This window comes from Chaetomium fimeti (assembly GCF_033439085.1).
Source record: "Chaetomium fimeti strain CBS 168.71 chromosome Unknown B0H64scaffold_4, whole genome shotgun sequence".
In the NCBI taxonomy this organism is placed as follows: domain Eukaryota; kingdom Fungi; phylum Ascomycota; class Sordariomycetes; order Sordariales; family Chaetomiaceae; genus Chaetomium; species Chaetomium fimeti.
This window is the reverse complement of record NW_026944332.1, coordinates 4,452,029-4,467,131: the sequence shown is the minus strand read 5'-3', so window position 1 is coordinate 4,467,131 and position 15,103 is coordinate 4,452,029. Positions and strand designations below refer to the sequence as shown.

Here is a 15,103-nt window from a genome sequence, read left to right as displayed (position 1 = left end):
ATTCTGAATCAACAAGTCGGGAACAAGGCGATCTCGCACGCGGATCATCTCGTCCGAGTCGGAGAAACGAGTGTTCTCCAAAATCTTACCCCAAGCCGTTCTTTTCGAATCTTCTCCGGTTCTACGGTCGAGAGATTGATAAGCCAAACTTGCACAGTATACCCGAATGCAAGGCGTGCCCTTTAAGTACCGCTTTGAGCCTAGCGTCTCCGGACTGCCAAAGCCGGCGCCGGCGCCTGCCGAAATAGTGGAGCAAAGCCGCGGGGGCGCCACTGTCTCCAATTTTCGGAGCCGTCAGTTCGCTGCAGGAAGGCTCTTCCGGAATCGCCCAAGCCGGGAAAGACCTGATCACCTGCCAATGCTGCCATCAACCTGACCAACATCACTGTTTTACCGTGTAATCCGTAAGGTCAGGTAATTCCCATCCACTACTCGATTCGCCCATCAAACGCCAGGAATGAAGACGCCGTCCAAGTACCCAACTCCTCGATGCAAGGGCTTGACCGCGCACCCGTAGCCGCAAAGCCCCGGGCCTGCCACAACTGCCGCCGCCGCCGTCTTCGCTGCGATCGCTCTTTTCCATCTTGTCGAAAGTGTTCCATCTCGGGCGAGCACTGTCTTGGCTATGGCACCCTCTTTCGGTGGGCCAATGCCCCAGCCATCCGCGGGAAACTGGTGGGACAGCTTGACGTGAAGAGGTCCGGGAAGCCAGGGCCGAAGTCGGGTTCAGTTCCACCTCAGACTCGGACTCCAATTCAAGAATCTTTCTTCGTCCATCCGTCGCTTGTCGACCCCCTGTTGAATGGTTTAAACCACCGAACCAGGCATTATGTCCATCACTGTAAGCAAATCTGGAACAAACCAGAGTTGAACCCATACCCATTCCGTTGTCTTTGCTAACATCCACAGTCGCCACGGCCGTCTGTCGCGACCTGGTATCCTTCGATCAACATGACTGCAACCCCTTCCGCGGTGTCCTCCCCTTGCTGTATGAGTTCGACTTCCTCCGGGCCGTCGTCGTAGCCACAGGAGCCATGCATCTAGTCGCCCTCAATGGTTACCAGAACCAACCCGGCCGACCGGAGCTAGTCGACGCCCTGGTGGCCAAAGGCAAAGCGTTGAGTCTTCTTCGATCCGCTGTCGACAGAATGACGCCCGAAAACCAAGCCATGGTGCTCGCCGCCACCGTCTTTCTTATCAATCTCGATCTGATCGACTCGGGCAAGGGGAGCTGGCAAGTCCACATCGAAGCCGCCAGTGCTCTGATGTCGTCGCTCCGCCATTCGGACCATAAGCAGTTGGACCAGGGACTCATGGACTGCGTCAACGCCATCGCCGCCGACTGCCTCACCTACCGAGTTTTCGGGTCTGCCATTAGCGGGGTGGCCCTGACATCCTGGGCCGAGCACGACCCCATCGAGTTTTTGTCCATCCTGAAGCGCGCCGAGGCATTCAGCTACCACTGCTGCCCGCCAGAGATTCTTCACATCCTTCTCTCGGCTAGCAACTTGTATAGCCGCGGCGGTCACAATCGAGTCGAAGAAGACGCCCTCTCCCTGCTTCACCAGGCCCGGTCTCTCGACCTCGTCGAGTGGGTGCAGAATATCCGTGGCCTCTCCACTCAAGACGATCTCGACATCCGTCTCAGCATCGCGCTAGCCCACCGCGCCACCGCATGTTTGTATATCCTTCTCGCCGTCCCGGAAGCGGTTCCCTTCCCATCCTCGGTCGACATGCTCGTCCAGGAAGTCCTAGGCTACCTAGCGGCCGTGCCCATCGATCATATCCACTTGAAGGGGACGATATGGCCGACGTTTGTCGTCGGCGCCCAGACGGACGACCCGGTGCAGCGCGCCTGGTGCATTGAGCGGATGCAGGCCGTATGGACGACGAACCCTTGGATATGTCCGTGGGGCTATATCCGGACTGCCATGCAGATGTTGCAACACCTTTGGGATGCTAGGGATCGGGAGCCGGCCAGAGAGGGTAGGCGGAACTGGTTGCTCGAGTTGAAGAGTATGCGGGAGAAGTGTTTGATCGTATGAGAAACTCCAAATCCATTAGACGTTTTTGTCTGGCTTCAAGGTTAGGTGCTCCCTAACGCTTCACGTGTGTTGCTCAACTTCGAGAGCCTCACCCCCTGAGTTGTCAATCCAACACGGAGAGGCGGGGTGAGTTGGCACCCCGTGGCTTCCCCGCATGTCACCGGGCCTTGACCCCAATTTTCCTCTCCGCCCCTGAGCACATGGTTATCGTGCACCCTCCTGGCCCAACCCCATCCGCCATGAGCGCTGTTTTCTCGTGAAACGGAACCTCTTCGCCGCGGTCGTCGTTTAGCTAAACTGGTCACAAACTTACCTCGATGCCCTTCAAGGTCGCAAAGCACCTGTCAAGGCCATCCAACATCGCGAGGTTCCCTCGAATCCCAACTCCGCCTGCCGTGACCATTGCACAAGTCCGTCCGCCGATGACGAGCCGAGCTGCCAGCTTGCCGTCCTCCGTCATCTGACAGCCAGCATTCGTCGAATGGTGTCTTCGCTACCGCCCCACCAGTTCTCATGCGGTTATTGGTTTGCAACAGCCAGTGACGGGCGCTGGTTGATGTTACTGCAGCCGTGGATGGGAACTTTCCGCGCTTCTTCGTGCGCCGCTCCCACGTTGCGATAGGGTTCCTGGGTCCCAATGTGCCATCCCACGCTGCTGCATTTCTGGCGCTCTGCAGCCCTGCTGCCCCCGCAGGCCTCAAATTGGTCAATCAGAGATATCTCGTCGGCACCCGCGATGCCAGTCATCGAGTTTCGCCCTGCAATCATGCCGCCCGTAGCGGAGAGCGTGCATTGCGCCGGGGGAGACGACTTAAAGATGGGGTACACCCTCACGAGAAGCTCGGTGAGCGCGTGCCATATTCCCATTCCCCATTCCAAACCTCTACTCTCCAGCCTCCATATCCGATGACCCAGCGATCCACCTCCCAACGCTACCCAGTCCCCATCCCATGACAGGCACCATACGAACCCCCCTGAGCAGCAAGCCGCGGCTTAACCGCGCCCAATGTACATCCCACGCCCCCCTTTCCTTCCAGCCCGGGCCACCAGCCCAGCGACAACCGACATCAGCACCCATCCCCTCGGTTCCCGCCCTCCCCAACCCGTGACACACCAACCCCAAAACCACCACCACCACCACCAAGAGCAGCAACAGCACCCCTCCCGCGACACCCTCCACGCCCAATCCATCTACACCCATGATGCCGCCCCGCAACCAACACCCCACAGTAGAAGAAACCTGCTACGATCCCGCGACATGCACGCCCAGAACGTAACCATCGGCGCCATCGTCGGCGTGCTGCTCGCCGTTTTTCTGGTCGGGTTCTTCTACTTTGTTTGGCGGTACCATCGGTCGATTCGCGTGCGTAGTAGTAGGAAGGGGAGTAGTGGGATGGGGTCGTCGAGGAGGGGGTCGAGGGTGTCGCATTCTACGGATACGGGGGGTGGTTGAGCGCGGGTTGGTTAGGTCCCTACCTTGGGGGTTAGGTGCTTTGGTTGTTGTAATGGGGTATGTACAGAGGTGAAAGTGACGGGTTTGGTGCCACGACAGCGCCGGGTTCGGTTCCCCCGGTTTACGTTCAGAAGGGGTGTTTTGGGCAGTGTTATATCCAAGGATAGCGCTGTACAATGTCACAGGCACGGCAACTTTGGATAGGCTGGAAGGTGTACGGCAAGTTCAAGTGTTATAAGTTATATGTATAGGAAGAAGGTATCCCCACGAGCACCCTAATAATGCCCGGTCAAATGCAAACCCCTTTCTAACCATCCCCATCGAGGGCCTGGCAAAAAGACTCACGAGCAAAAGTAATGCGACGCCCCTCTCCCTTAAACTGTGCCCACAGCCAGAATCGAACTGACGACCTTGTCATGATCTAGATATACTAGTGACACGCTCTACCACTGAGCCATGCGGGCATCTGAGGAGGACGTTGCCCACAGCCAGAATCGAACTGACGACCTTGTCATGCCTAGGTTTACTAGTGACACGCTCTACCACTGAGCCATGCGGGCGTTTGATGAAGGGCGCGAGGGATATTGGTGGTGATGTGGTGGGGACGCGGTGGAGGTCGTGGTTAGGGCTGGTCCTAAGCGGGTCTGGCGGGCTGCGGCTCGAAGGCTAATTTGGCATGTGGGCCCCGGACGGGTGCGGCGCCGGAGGGACGGGGACCAAGCAGCTTGCGCGGTCCGGGATATGGGCGTTGGATGTCAGAGGGGGCCCGTCACCGCTCTACTGGCTCGCGTCGACGACCGCGCTGTACCTCCTCCTCATCCCGCCTGCGACGGTGCCGGTGCCGTTCTCCAGGCTGAACGCGGGTTCGATACTCCCTGTGACGCCGGTGTCCCTCACCGCTCGCCTCCTCTCTTGGCAAATCTACCGTCCTACTCCTCGCCCTTCCTTCCTCTGCCCGCGGTATCCCTCTGCTCCTTGTGGCACCCCCCTCCTCTGGTCGGCGGTCCACTCCAACCCTTTCCCTAACCCCGTCCGGTCGCCTCTGCCTCAGTCCACCCCTCTCCCTCAGTCCGCCCCTTTCCCTCACCTCCGCTCGCCCCTTCCCTCTCTCGCTCTGCTGCCGGCTTCTCATTCCCCGTTCTAGCCCCGGGTGTAGATTCTTCATGTTGTGAATGCTCGCCTGCATGTTCGCGAGCGACCCAGTCAGCCGGTCCGCGTCCGCCTCCAGCGCGTCCCGGACCGCGCATTCGCGGTGCAGCGGCGGCGGCGCAGAGCGGGCCAGCCGCCTGATCGAGTCGGACGCGCCCTGCAGCTCCTGGGTGACGCTGTCCAGGGCGGCCGAAAGCTCCGGGTCGACCGCGCCGCCGCCGGCTTTCTTATCTCCGGCGCCTCCCGGTTCACCGGGGACGGACCGGGCGCCAGCCTGAGCGGCCGCCGCAGCCGCCTTCGCCTTCTTCTTGGCTTCTTTCCTGCGCCTGATGAAGGCGCGGATGCCAAAGGCGAAGACGCCGACTGCGAGCTGGCTGACGAGCGCGTGCATGTCGCCGCTGTCGCTGCGGGGCATATCGCGGCTGCTGCCGCGTTTGCTGGTGGAGGAGGGTTCTCGGGGTTTGCTACGGCTAGATTTGCGCCGTGAACTTTGCGATCGGGACTTGGAAGGTGGCTTTTGCTTTTGCTCGCTGAGCTTCTTGAGCGAGTAGGCGAGGACTGCGCGGCCGAGGAGGTGGAGGATCTCGGGCGGCGCTTTTGATGTCTTCGGCTCTGACGAGCCGGGCCGCGGCGAACGACGCGAGGATGGCATTTTCGAGTGTTTGATGGACGCTGGGTATTATTCGGCTAGCCAGACCCTTTAGTTCGGTTGAGTAAAATCCACAGGGAGAAATGCGACGGCCTGCAGGAGCTGGAGTGGATGACTTCAGGGGGACCAGCAAAGCGCATTGGGCTGCGTCCCGGATTTTATTCTGTCCTCCATATTGTGTTTGCTCCTCCACGCGATGTGCGCAACTCGTGAGGATGAGGTGTGATGGTTGTCCGATCAGTCAACTTCGTCGCGTGACCAGGTGACCGAGACAGCACCGCCACTACCGTCCACCCACCACCACCCCCAAATTAACCCATGTGCCCTAAATCCAACACTTTTGTCGGCAACCCGCTCTATGCGCGGTAGGCGGTAGGCGGAAGCAATTTCGACTAAGGTTGCCTTGGTTGCCGTTGTTGATTGGACTGTTCCGAGTCACTGTAGGCGTTAGGTTCATTCAGCCCCCTACATCGGCGCAACGTGAAACCAGACTTACAGGATAGATAACTCAATTACACCCTTTATCTTGGCCTTCATGGTGATGTCGACGTCTAAGTCCATGTCCAACCGGACTGCAGGGGCGCCGCGCCGGTCCGAGTCATGCTGTGGTGCCATCTCCTCGTCTGGCCTTCTGGTAACTTGGGCATCCCGAGCAGGTGGCCTCTGCGCAAGCTGCCGTTGGCGGTCGAGGCTCTGGGCTCTTGTGAGGCTTGTATCCTGCCCTCCTGATACTCGATCGTCTTCGGTCTGGGTGCCGCTGTTGGCAACCGAGTCGCTTGCTCGGCGTTGTTCCATTTCCGGTCGTTTGGTGGGGTGGTCGGGCATGATTGTGCACTTGAAGGGTGGGCGCAGGTGATATCTCGTGATCCCGTCGAAATCTGTTTGCTACCGACAGGAAGGCCGAGATTCTAGGGCAAAAGATAGAAGCAAGGGGTTGGCATCGGCGGCGGTTGACATCGGTGGTCCGTGGCGCGATCGGCCGATGATGGCGACAATGGGTCCGAGAATTGAGCCACCGAACATGACGAAGCATGGAGAACGGCGCCGTTGCAGTATGACATCACCTCTACCTAGGCGGATCCGAATCCGGACCCAACCTCAAGCTGGCCTTAGCCGCTCCGGCTCCAGCCCGTAACCAACTTCTCCCCCCGGCACGAGCCGGCGATGACGATACGACGACTTGGGCGGATGGGATAAAGGGAGAATCGAGAAGAGGACGATGTTCTATTGCCAATATGCCAGGCCCGCCCCCCAACATGCAGGCCTCCAGCTGCCAACTAACGGGGGTGTCTCTGTGTATGCGCCCGGACTTTAGTCCCTCTTTCGTCGCAAATGTAGTTGTCCTCCTGCCCCGCCGCGCCATGTTCGCCTAAGCCTAAGCACTTCCCGCGGCGGCGGCGTCGGCTTTCGCCTTCGCGAGTTTCCCCATCTTCTCAACCGCTTGTGTCAAGGTCGGCAGGTTGGCACCTTGTATCGTGACATTGCCGTTGACGGCGACCTGCTTCCCCTCTTTGAAGAACATGAAAGTGGGCATGGCGGCGACTTGGTACTTCTGGGCGACGGACCCAACGTTATCGACATTCACCTTGGCGAAGGCGAGATAACCGGGAATGGAAAATGTCGAGGCCATCTTGAGGAAGTGCGGCGCAATCGTCTTGCAGGGCCCGCACCAATCGGCGTAGAAGTCGACGATGACATATTTCGTCGTCGCTAAGAGCGAGTCGAATTCGCCGTGCGACGAAACATGATTGATGGGTTCGGTCATGGCGGGCAGCGATGTCGGGGATGGGATTGGGTTGTGTCGGAGCGAGCGGATGCGATGGCGCTGCAATGGATCATGGATGCGAGGGGCAAGCAAGGGTTTTCGGGGCAATTCCTTCCAGGAGGGGCAATTCCTGAGCCAGGTGCCAAGGCGAGCGCCCGCGAATATCCCATAATAGGCCCTAACCCTCTAGATTTACCCCTGAACGCAACAACACGAGAAGCAACACTGGCACAAGAAGAAATTTCTGAGAAGACACCACGCAGCCAGCCCAAAACCCATCTTTTGCAGAGGTGGCTTAGGCTCCCTTCACCGCTCTCTGGTAAATCTCGCGAACTCCGAGCCAGGTCCGGAACCACCAACCATCAGACGGCTCTCCGTACACTGTGCCAGGGGTGAAAAAAAAAATCGGAAACACTCGGGAAACAGGAGACAGTCCCGGGAATCTGGTTGTTTGGCCGGGGTTATCTCCGTACCAAGGCTGATGGGCGGTGAATGAAGATCTTCAAAACGTTTGCTGATCAGCAAAGAGCCTGGGACGAGAACTGAGGTGTTACCCACAACCAAATCAAGTCAAATCAAGTGAGCAAGAGTCAATGCAGCAAAGCGACGGCATGGCACTCAATGCCTGGAAAATTGTCCCAATCCCGTCTTCATACAGTACCTTGTGCGCCTGAACCAGGGGCGGACCTGCATACCTCTCTGGCATGGTGCAAGTCAGCGTGCACAGCAGCCCAATGGCATCGCGGCTCTGCTCACCGCAGCTCGGCTGACTACCGAGCGCCATTTAGGTAAGGTACCTGGTTAGTTAGTGGGGATACAGAAGGATCATGGCCCTGTCTCGCACTGCATGGAACACAGATATTCGTATCGCAATCGCAATTCCCAGGCCTGGTTGCTCGGTTCGAGAAACCTAAACCTGTCTGGTCTGAACCAGAAAAGCAAACATCGGGATTCCGGATCTACCCGTGCCACGAGGTGAATTCAGCAGCCAGCATGAAAACAGTGGATCTCTGGATCTGTTCTCCTGCTCGGGTCAGACAATCTGCAAGCCTCAAAACCCAGAAACCTGGAACCTGGAAAACTCAAATACACCATGCCATCACCCTTGCCACTTACACTGTGCCAACCAAGGCAAAGTCTATCCTGGACTGGCATCAAAGCGCCATCTAAAACAACAAACACGTTCCAGGAGCCTTCTCATCCCTCTCTGCCTCCTTCCTTACACGGATATGGTCGGCAATGTTGAGCCGGACTTTGGAAATGTTGGGCCGAAAGGGTGCGCTAGCGGGTCAAAGCAGCCTTCCGTCCGAATCATAACGGCCTATTGAAGATAAAGGAGCCAGGAAGGTGCGATCAAGGTCTTCGGCGGTGAAAATTTGAATATTTCAGCACGCAAAGTGAAAAACTCGTTTTGTTTCTCTCCCTACAACTACTTCTTCTACCCCATCCAACCCTCCATTCCTCCCTTCCTCAGCTCCGTCATTCGAAACATCTTCAACAACATTTTAAGCGCTGTCAGATTCAAGTACACCATGACTTCTCCTATCGACCCCCACAGCAAGTGCTACTCGCACATCAACGGCACCGCCGATGAGCTCAGCGACCGCCTTGCCGTCTCGGAGCTTTGCAAGGGCTGGCCTGTTTATCGTGACGCTTCTGAGTGGCAGAACTACCGCGACCTCTTCACCGAGGATGCCACCGTCTGGACGAGTAAGTCTGGCCTTTCCTCTGTCAGTCAAGCACACTCCGACTGACCACTTCACGTTTGATCAGCCTGGAGCGGTCCCCAACATGTTGATGACTTCATTGCCATCTCCAAGGCCGGCAAAGAGAAGGGTGTTTTCATCATGCACCGTGAGTGCGGCACGCTAGTCGAGCTGAGCAGCAGCAACAACCGCGCCATCGGCAAGATGAAGGCCACCATCACGCACCGCTTCAAGTTCGACCCCTCCACCGGTGGCAATGGCGCTTCTCCCGCCACCGAGACGGCCGAGTTTGACGTTGACTGCGACTGCCGCTTCATCTTCTTCTGCGAGAAGAACCCGGAGACCAAGCAGTGGAAGGCAAAGTACGTCAAGCTGTTCTACGAGAAGGACAAGGTCGTCCCCGCCGACGGCCGCACTGCTCCCGTCTTTTCCAAGGAGGAGCTCGAGAAGATTCCCACCGGTTACAAGTACCTTGGTGCTGCTCAGGCTCGTCTCGGCTACCAGATCGACCTGGACCTGCCCACCGCTGGCGGTGAGCTATTCGGTCGCATGTACGGCGAGATGGAGAAGTGGCTGGATGGCAAGCCGGTCGACCTCTTTTGGGAGCAGAAGTAAACAAATGGCTTGGGTTGGCAAGGGCACGGGGGAAAAGCGAAATGCATGGCTATGATGGGTGTTGATCAACCATCCCATATCATGACCATAATACTGTATAATTTATTAATTTTCAGCGTCTCAATCAAACGGTTCCGACCTTTGCAACTTGGTGCCCCGGTAAGCCCCGGTAAGCCCTCAGCGGGCGTTGGTGTCCATTCGGGTTCTAGATCCACCCGGCATTCCACGACATGCATGGTGACATGGTATAAGGCAACGTGGTTTGACAAGGATGCCACTGTGACACCACACCTTCTCGTCTTCTGTGACACCACAGCCCTGTCGTGGACCCCTAACCAAGAGGGCATGCTTCCGGACCACTCAATGCTGCAGCGGTCGCGCTATGGGCCAACCAAATTAGCCACTGGACTGCCAATTGCCCTCTGACCCGACACTCCAGATCTCCTTGATATCTAAAATAGTGTATAAACTCGAGACCCACCGCACGTGTAGTGTATGTACAGGAGGAGCAGAAGACAACGACATCAAAGCCCTCCCACAGTCGAATGATGATCTCGCATCAGCCCAGCCGGGCCACACAAATCAGCCACGACTTATTGAGACTTGTTGATGTTGGCCTCGAATCACGGAAAGCTCGTCGTATTTATGATCCGGTTTCTAAATCCACCCCTTTCAAAGGACACAACCACCTCACCTTCTTTTGACATATTTCCGTCTAATTACCCCAGCAATGCTGGCACAAGCCACCCCGGACTCCGACGACAACACCCATGTACACACATGCATAACCTGCACCCACGATGCATGTTCATGCCCCTCCATACAGCTACACCGCCTTCAAGCCCAGTCCAACCCCCCCGATAAACCCAGCGCAGAAAGACGTGGCCATCTCCGTTCCATTGATTCCTCTCCCGTATGTGGCAGTCGGCATGATACTAGTATGGCAACGGAAACCGACAAGACCGGAGCGAGGGCGTCCGTTTACGCCGCCAGCCCCGTGCATCCCCAAAGGGCCGAGACGTCGTTCCGTCGGAGTGCCACGACGATCCTGAGGCTCCATAGCCGCCGCGATGGATTGCTCCCCCTGGCCCACTTCCCGGGGTGCTGTTCAAGTGATGATGGCACACGTCACGGGTCGGAAATCGAAGTTGACGCGAGCTGAGACCCCGAGTATCACCGTGTTGATGCTCGGGGGTTGGTGTTTTTACGTTGCTCAACGCAGCCAATGATAGCTTAGCGCTTCGCTAATGGGGGGATCCAGAAAGGCGGTCTCAGGTCACTGTTTTTATTCGTCGGCGAGCTGGCCACTGGGAAGCAATCCGTGTGGGGAGGCCCATCCAGAATCAAGGGTGGTGGATATGGATTGTTACTGGATGGCCCCGGCCAGGGGGGACGACCACAACGGCAGGACGAGCACACACGAACACAAACACCACGGCGCTGGAGGTCAAGATGTAAACACCAACATCATCGTATTACACCATTACACCATTACTCCCATCCCCCCTTACAGGACCAACCCCCATTACATGCTACCAGTATCCACCCCCTGAGAACATCAGTGTACATACTATCCATCACCCCTCGCACATTCCCTCCACTCCCGTGCCATGAATCGCGAATGGCATCATCGCCCATCACGACAAAGAGGCTGTGCGCCCAAAACAAGTCTAAAAGGAAAATGCAAAAACCGTTACATGATGTCCTCGTACAGGGGGGGGTATCCCATCATCAGTCATGACCAGAGCCAACCCAAAGCAACGCTTAAAAACAAATGCATCCCAACAGAAAAACAAAGTAAAGCAAAATGATGGAGGAAAGAAAGGGAAAAAAAAAACACTTTTCGTAAAACAATGCCAACCCAGATGTAGACGGACCGAGCCGATGATGCACGCGAGTCGTTGAGAGACAAGCGATGATCATGATGCGTTGCGTGTGTTGACGATTAAGCGATTAAGGAAGAGGAAATGCTTCGAGGCGAGGGAAACAAAAAAGGGTTGAACCAGAACAGTAAACGAAACAGCAGAAAAAAACAATCGAGCCAGCCCGAAGCACAAAATCCTCCTTCAATCTGGTGTTCCTCTGCCGATGGGTAAAACAAGCGCGGGGGGGAGGGCGGCGGGGGCGGGGGGGCGTCCGTCGTAAGGAGCCCCGCGTGGATATGGCATCCACTCCCGAACCGCCGCCTCTTCGACTTTGACTCGAGGTTCCGTAGTGTCCATCCGGTAGTTCATGGTCCGGATCGGGACGAAGACGCAACCGAATCCATCGAGGTCCGCGGGGTCGTGTTCGCACTCGAACTCGGCGTCGTGTTGGCGCTGCCGGGCCGGGACATGGTTTTTCTCAGTTTTAGATCGCACCGCCTGATGAGTTGCCTGTTGTTGTCGTCCAAAAGCCCCGTTAGTGGTTGATATGTACCAAAATAGGAGGGGTCCTGGGAACGGGTGTCGGGGGGCGAAAAGGGGGGGCGGGGGCCGGGGAGGGGGGTTCAGATGGCAGCAGCGATCTGGAGCATGACTGACAGAGCGCCCCTGTCGCCGGGGTTCCGCACGACCACGAGGTGCTTGTCCTTTTTGCTCCCGCCACTGCTGCTGTCGCGGTCCTTGTCCTTCTTCTGCGGGGATGAGGTGCGGGATCGGCTGGCACGTCGGGAGGCCGAGGCGAGCTGGTCGACACGCTGTTGGAGGTCGATCACCTGTCCGGTCGCGGCGTTGTACGACTGGGTTACGCTGTTGAGAGACTGTTGAAGGGTGTTGATCTGTTGCTGCGTGGCGCCGAGCTGAACGGACAGGGTAGTGTTGTTCGCGGTGAGGGTGTTGATCTCATCAACGCGACGCGTGATTTCTTGCCCTTTGGCTTCGAGCTCGGCGCGGAGGGCCGCAGCAGTGGCGTCGGGGTCCTTGGAGAGGTCGGATTGCAGCTGGGCGATCTGGTCCTCGAGCGAGGAAACTTTGCCCTCCAGCTCGGACTTCGCTGCCTGCAGTGGAGGAAGCTTGCCTGCCTCGGCCTCGACTTCCGCAATCTTGGCTTTGAGGGAGGCGGCCTGCCCCTCAAGATCTGTTATCTTGCTCTCCGTGACTACCCTCTCAGTGAATAGACCAGGAATCTTATCGGCTTCGCCCTGAAGCGTAGCGACCTGGCCACGAAGCTCGGTGATTGTACCTTCGGCCTCCGAGATCTTACTCTCCAACTCTACAACCTTGCCAGCGAGTTCGGCTTTGGCGCTCTCCAAGGCAGGAATCTTCCCGGCCTCGGCATTTGCAGCAGCCTGCGCGGCAGCCTTTTCGGCGGTGAGCTTGGTGATCTCAGCCTGCGCGGTGGCGAGAGCGCCACTAATTCCAGCCATCTCATTAGCCAAGTCGAGCTTCTGGCCGGCAATGGAAACGTTGGCAGCCTTTGCGCCGGCAAGGTCGGTGTTGAGAGTGTGGATCTGTGCCTGCATCTCGGTACTTTCGGTGTTGAGACCCTCAATCTGCTTCTGGAGGCCGGTCTTGTCAGATTCAAGGCCCTCGATCAGGATCTTGAGATCAACTGATTCGGCCTTGGATGTCGAAAGACCCTCCTCGAGAGTAGCGATGGTCGCGTTGAGCTCCGATGTGGACGCTGTAAAAACGTTTACCTGGGCGTTGAGTGTGGCAATTTCCCCTTCGGCCGTGTCGAGCTTGGCTTGAACATCAACCTTCTCCTGCTCGACGGACGCCTTAGCCTTCTCAAGCTCCACCTTTTGCTGTTCCAACTCAACAACGCGGTTCTTTGCGGCCGCGTGTTCCTCCTCGAGTTCTTTCCGAAGGACCCTCTTCTCGTGCTTGGCGGCATCCCTGATCTTCTGCTGCTGCTCCTCGGCAGCCTTCAGTTCATCCTTGGCGGCAGTCACACGAGCAGTCAGAGTCTCCATCTTCGTCTGCAGCTTCTCACGGTTGGCAAGCAAGTCAGCAATCTCCTTGTCCTTGTTGTCGCGCTGCTCCTGGAGGGCGTCCCTGCTGGTTTCGAGGGCGGCAATCTGGTGGGTCAGAAGCTCCTCCTGGTCCTTGCGGTCACCCTGGAGCTTCTTGTAGTCCTTCTCCAGCGCCGCAAACCGCTCCCCGACCTTGTCCCTGGAGGCCTGGGACTCGTCGCGGTCCTTCTCGGTCTCCTCGATCATGGCCTTCTGCAGCTCCATCGTGGACTTGTACTCGTCAAAGACTTGACGAGTGGCCTCGAGCTTCGCTTGAAGGTCCTTTTTGCTGGCGCGCTCGGCATCCCGCTCCTTCTCGACCTCATCGAGCATGGTCTTTTGCAGGTCAAAGTTGCTGCGGAACTCGTCAAAGACAGCCTTTTGCTTCTCCAGCATGCCGAGTACCTGATCCCTGCTTCTCCGCTCGGTGTTGCGTTCCTTCTCGAGCGCCGCCTTCTCCTTGTCGAGCGTGGTGAGGCGAGAGGAGTTGTCGTCAAGCTCCCTCCTCAACTTGGCCTCGCTCTCACGCAACGTCTCCCTCTCGGTCTCGAGCACCTCGATCTTGTACATCAGACTACGCTCCATCTCCTGCTGGTAGCGCTCGAGCTCGCGGGTGTACCGGGACTCGGGGGTCTCGGCAGTGAGGGGGAGCATCTTGATCTGGACTGACCGGCTGCCGCTCTTGACAACAGTGCGGTCCCCTTCGGAGGCTGACTGTCCACGGATACTGAGACGCGGCTTGGCTTTGCGGACAGGGGTTGCTGATACTGAGCTGGCGACGCTCTCGGAGCCGATGACGCTGGGGGTGAAGCGGACCGAGGGTGTCGGCTTGGCGACGGTCTCGGTAGGGGTCACATCGCTGGCTCCGGAATCCGAGGGCGACGAGATGATGGTTGTTGCTTCCGTGGTGGAGGACAAGTCAGATGTCTCCGATACGGCGGACTCGGTCTCGGGGTCCGTGCTGTGGTAGAGCTTGTCATGGCGGTCGTACGACCCGCGACGGCCATTGCGCCCCTGGGGCCTGTTGTTGGAGGTATACTGAGAGCCCAGGACTGAGCGGACTGGGGGCACACGGTACACAGATGGAATGTTGGGTGAGGAACCCCTCGACGGCCTCAGGCTGACGACACCTTGACGCTCTGCGGGAATTCCTGGAAATTTGGCCTTGAGGACCTTCCTAGGCAGGGCACTCGAGCTGGAGGGGACGGGCTGTGGCAATGACGACGATGCAGCAGATGACGATGCAACAGACGACGATACAACAGACGACGATACGATAGATGACGATACAACAGACTCCGACCCCAGCTCGGAGTCACCCCCTCCACCGTGGAAGCTGGATGATGTGACAGAGGTGTCAGAGTTGCGGCGTGGCCTTGTCGAAGGGCGAAGTGTCTTCCTCAAGATGGATTTGGCGGGTTGCTCCCTCTCGCTATCATGCTCACGTTGCCTCTCCGGCTCCCACTGGGGCCATTCGGCGGGGCGCCCGGAGGAGCGGGTGTCGGAGCTTGGGGTCACGGTGCCCCCTACCCTCGGGCGAAGGTATTGTCGTTCCCTCTCCATGGAGGCAGGACTGTGATGGAGTGATATGTGTTGGTGATGTTGTGCTGTGACGTCTTTCGAGTCCAGATGTCGTCTGTGCGTTCTCTCTCTCTCTCTCGGGTTCTCTTTTAGGTTCTTCTTGGGACTTTCAAGTCGCTATCGGGTTGTGGTAGTGGTGTGGGTTTGGAATAATGTTGTCACGGGAGGGCATTTCGGGTGGAATTCTCGAGCTTTAGGACGAGAAT

At 57.7% G+C, this 15,103-nt stretch overlaps 7 protein-coding genes and 2 non-coding genes across 9 annotated transcripts; 3 read left to right on the top strand and 6 right to left on the bottom strand.

The window, feature by feature from the left end:
* The first annotated feature begins 202 nt into the window (after positions 1 to 202).
* Positions 203 to 2,217, top strand: B0H64DRAFT_172056 (fungal-specific transcription factor domain-containing protein). Its single transcript, XM_062798782.1, has 2 exons — positions 203 to 841; positions 910 to 2,217. Exons 1-2 carry the CDS (start codon positions 490 to 492, stop codon positions 2,043 to 2,045), a joined length of 1,488 nt encoding a protein of 495 aa, XP_062660056.1. The 5' UTR covers positions 203 to 489; the 3' UTR covers positions 2,046 to 2,217.
* A 1,663-nt stretch (positions 2,218 to 3,880) lies between these two features.
* B0H64DRAFT_t83 lies at positions 3,881 to 3,962 on the bottom strand. Its single transcript has one exon. It is a non-coding gene; the product is annotated as a tRNA-Thr (tRNA).
* Positions 3,963 to 3,977: 15 nt separating this feature from the next.
* B0H64DRAFT_t82 lies at positions 3,978 to 4,058 on the bottom strand. Its single transcript has one exon. It is a non-coding gene; the product is annotated as a tRNA-Thr (tRNA).
* Positions 4,059 to 4,275: 217 nt separating this feature from the next.
* B0H64DRAFT_374615 (uncharacterized protein) lies at positions 4,276 to 5,299 on the bottom strand (the record flags this gene model as incomplete). The annotated part of the gene is made up of 2 exons (XM_062802352.1): positions 4,276 to 4,407; positions 4,586 to 5,299. The coding sequence occupies 2 exons, from the start codon at positions 5,297 to 5,299 to the stop codon at positions 4,276 to 4,278; spliced, it is 846 nt and encodes a 281-aa protein (XP_062660055.1).
* Positions 5,300 to 5,688: 389 nt separating this feature from the next.
* On the bottom strand, positions 5,689 to 6,121 carry B0H64DRAFT_442847 (uncharacterized protein; the record flags this gene model as incomplete). Its single annotated transcript, XM_062806670.1, has 2 exons — positions 5,689 to 5,734; positions 5,793 to 6,121. 2 exons carry the CDS (start codon positions 6,119 to 6,121, stop codon positions 5,689 to 5,691), a joined length of 375 nt encoding a protein of 124 aa, XP_062660054.1.
* A 550-nt stretch (positions 6,122 to 6,671) lies between these two features.
* On the bottom strand, positions 6,672 to 7,061 carry B0H64DRAFT_323097 (thioredoxin-like protein; the record flags this gene model as incomplete). Its single annotated transcript, XM_062800594.1, has 1 exon — positions 6,672 to 7,061. One exon carries the CDS (start codon positions 7,059 to 7,061, stop codon positions 6,672 to 6,674), a length of 390 nt encoding a protein of 129 aa, XP_062660053.1.
* A 1,340-nt stretch (positions 7,062 to 8,401) lies between these two features.
* Positions 8,402 to 9,382, top strand: B0H64DRAFT_433061 (uncharacterized protein; the record flags this gene model as incomplete). The annotated part of the gene is made up of 2 exons (XM_062806029.1): positions 8,402 to 8,771; positions 8,835 to 9,382. Exons 1-2 carry the CDS (start codon positions 8,594 to 8,596, stop codon positions 9,380 to 9,382), a joined length of 726 nt encoding a protein of 241 aa, XP_062660052.1. The 5' UTR covers positions 8,402 to 8,593.
* Positions 9,383 to 10,018: 636 nt separating this feature from the next.
* Positions 10,019 to 10,763, top strand: B0H64DRAFT_398501 (uncharacterized protein). Its single transcript, XM_062803959.1, has one exon. The coding sequence runs from the start codon at positions 10,113 to 10,115 to the stop codon at positions 10,542 to 10,544; it is 432 nt and encodes a 143-aa protein (XP_062660051.1). The 5' UTR covers positions 10,019 to 10,112; the 3' UTR covers positions 10,545 to 10,763.
* Positions 10,764 to 11,870: 1,107 nt separating this feature from the next.
* On the bottom strand, positions 11,871 to 14,879 carry B0H64DRAFT_322972 (uncharacterized protein; the record flags this gene model as incomplete). The annotated part of the gene is made up of 2 exons (XM_062800589.1): positions 11,871 to 14,525; positions 14,610 to 14,879. The coding sequence occupies 2 exons, from the start codon at positions 14,877 to 14,879 to the stop codon at positions 11,871 to 11,873; spliced, it is 2,925 nt and encodes a 974-aa protein (XP_062660050.1).
* Positions 14,880 to 15,103: the final 224 nt, after the last annotated feature.

What these genes read in the sequence shown, in the direction of transcription:
- B0H64DRAFT_398501 (XM_062803959.1), top strand. Translation starts at nt 10,113, where the DNA reads ATGCTGGCACAAGCCACCCCGGACTCCGACGACAACACCCATGTACAC.
- B0H64DRAFT_172056 (XM_062798782.1), top strand. Translation starts at nt 490, where the DNA reads ATGCAAGGGCTTGACCGCGCACCCGTAGCCGCAAAGCCCCGGGCCTGC. An exon ending in CAGGCATTATGTCCATCACT is followed by an intron (nt 842 to 909) that starts GTAAGCAAATCT and finishes TAACATCCACAG; the next exon opens with TCGCCACGGCCGTCTGTCGC.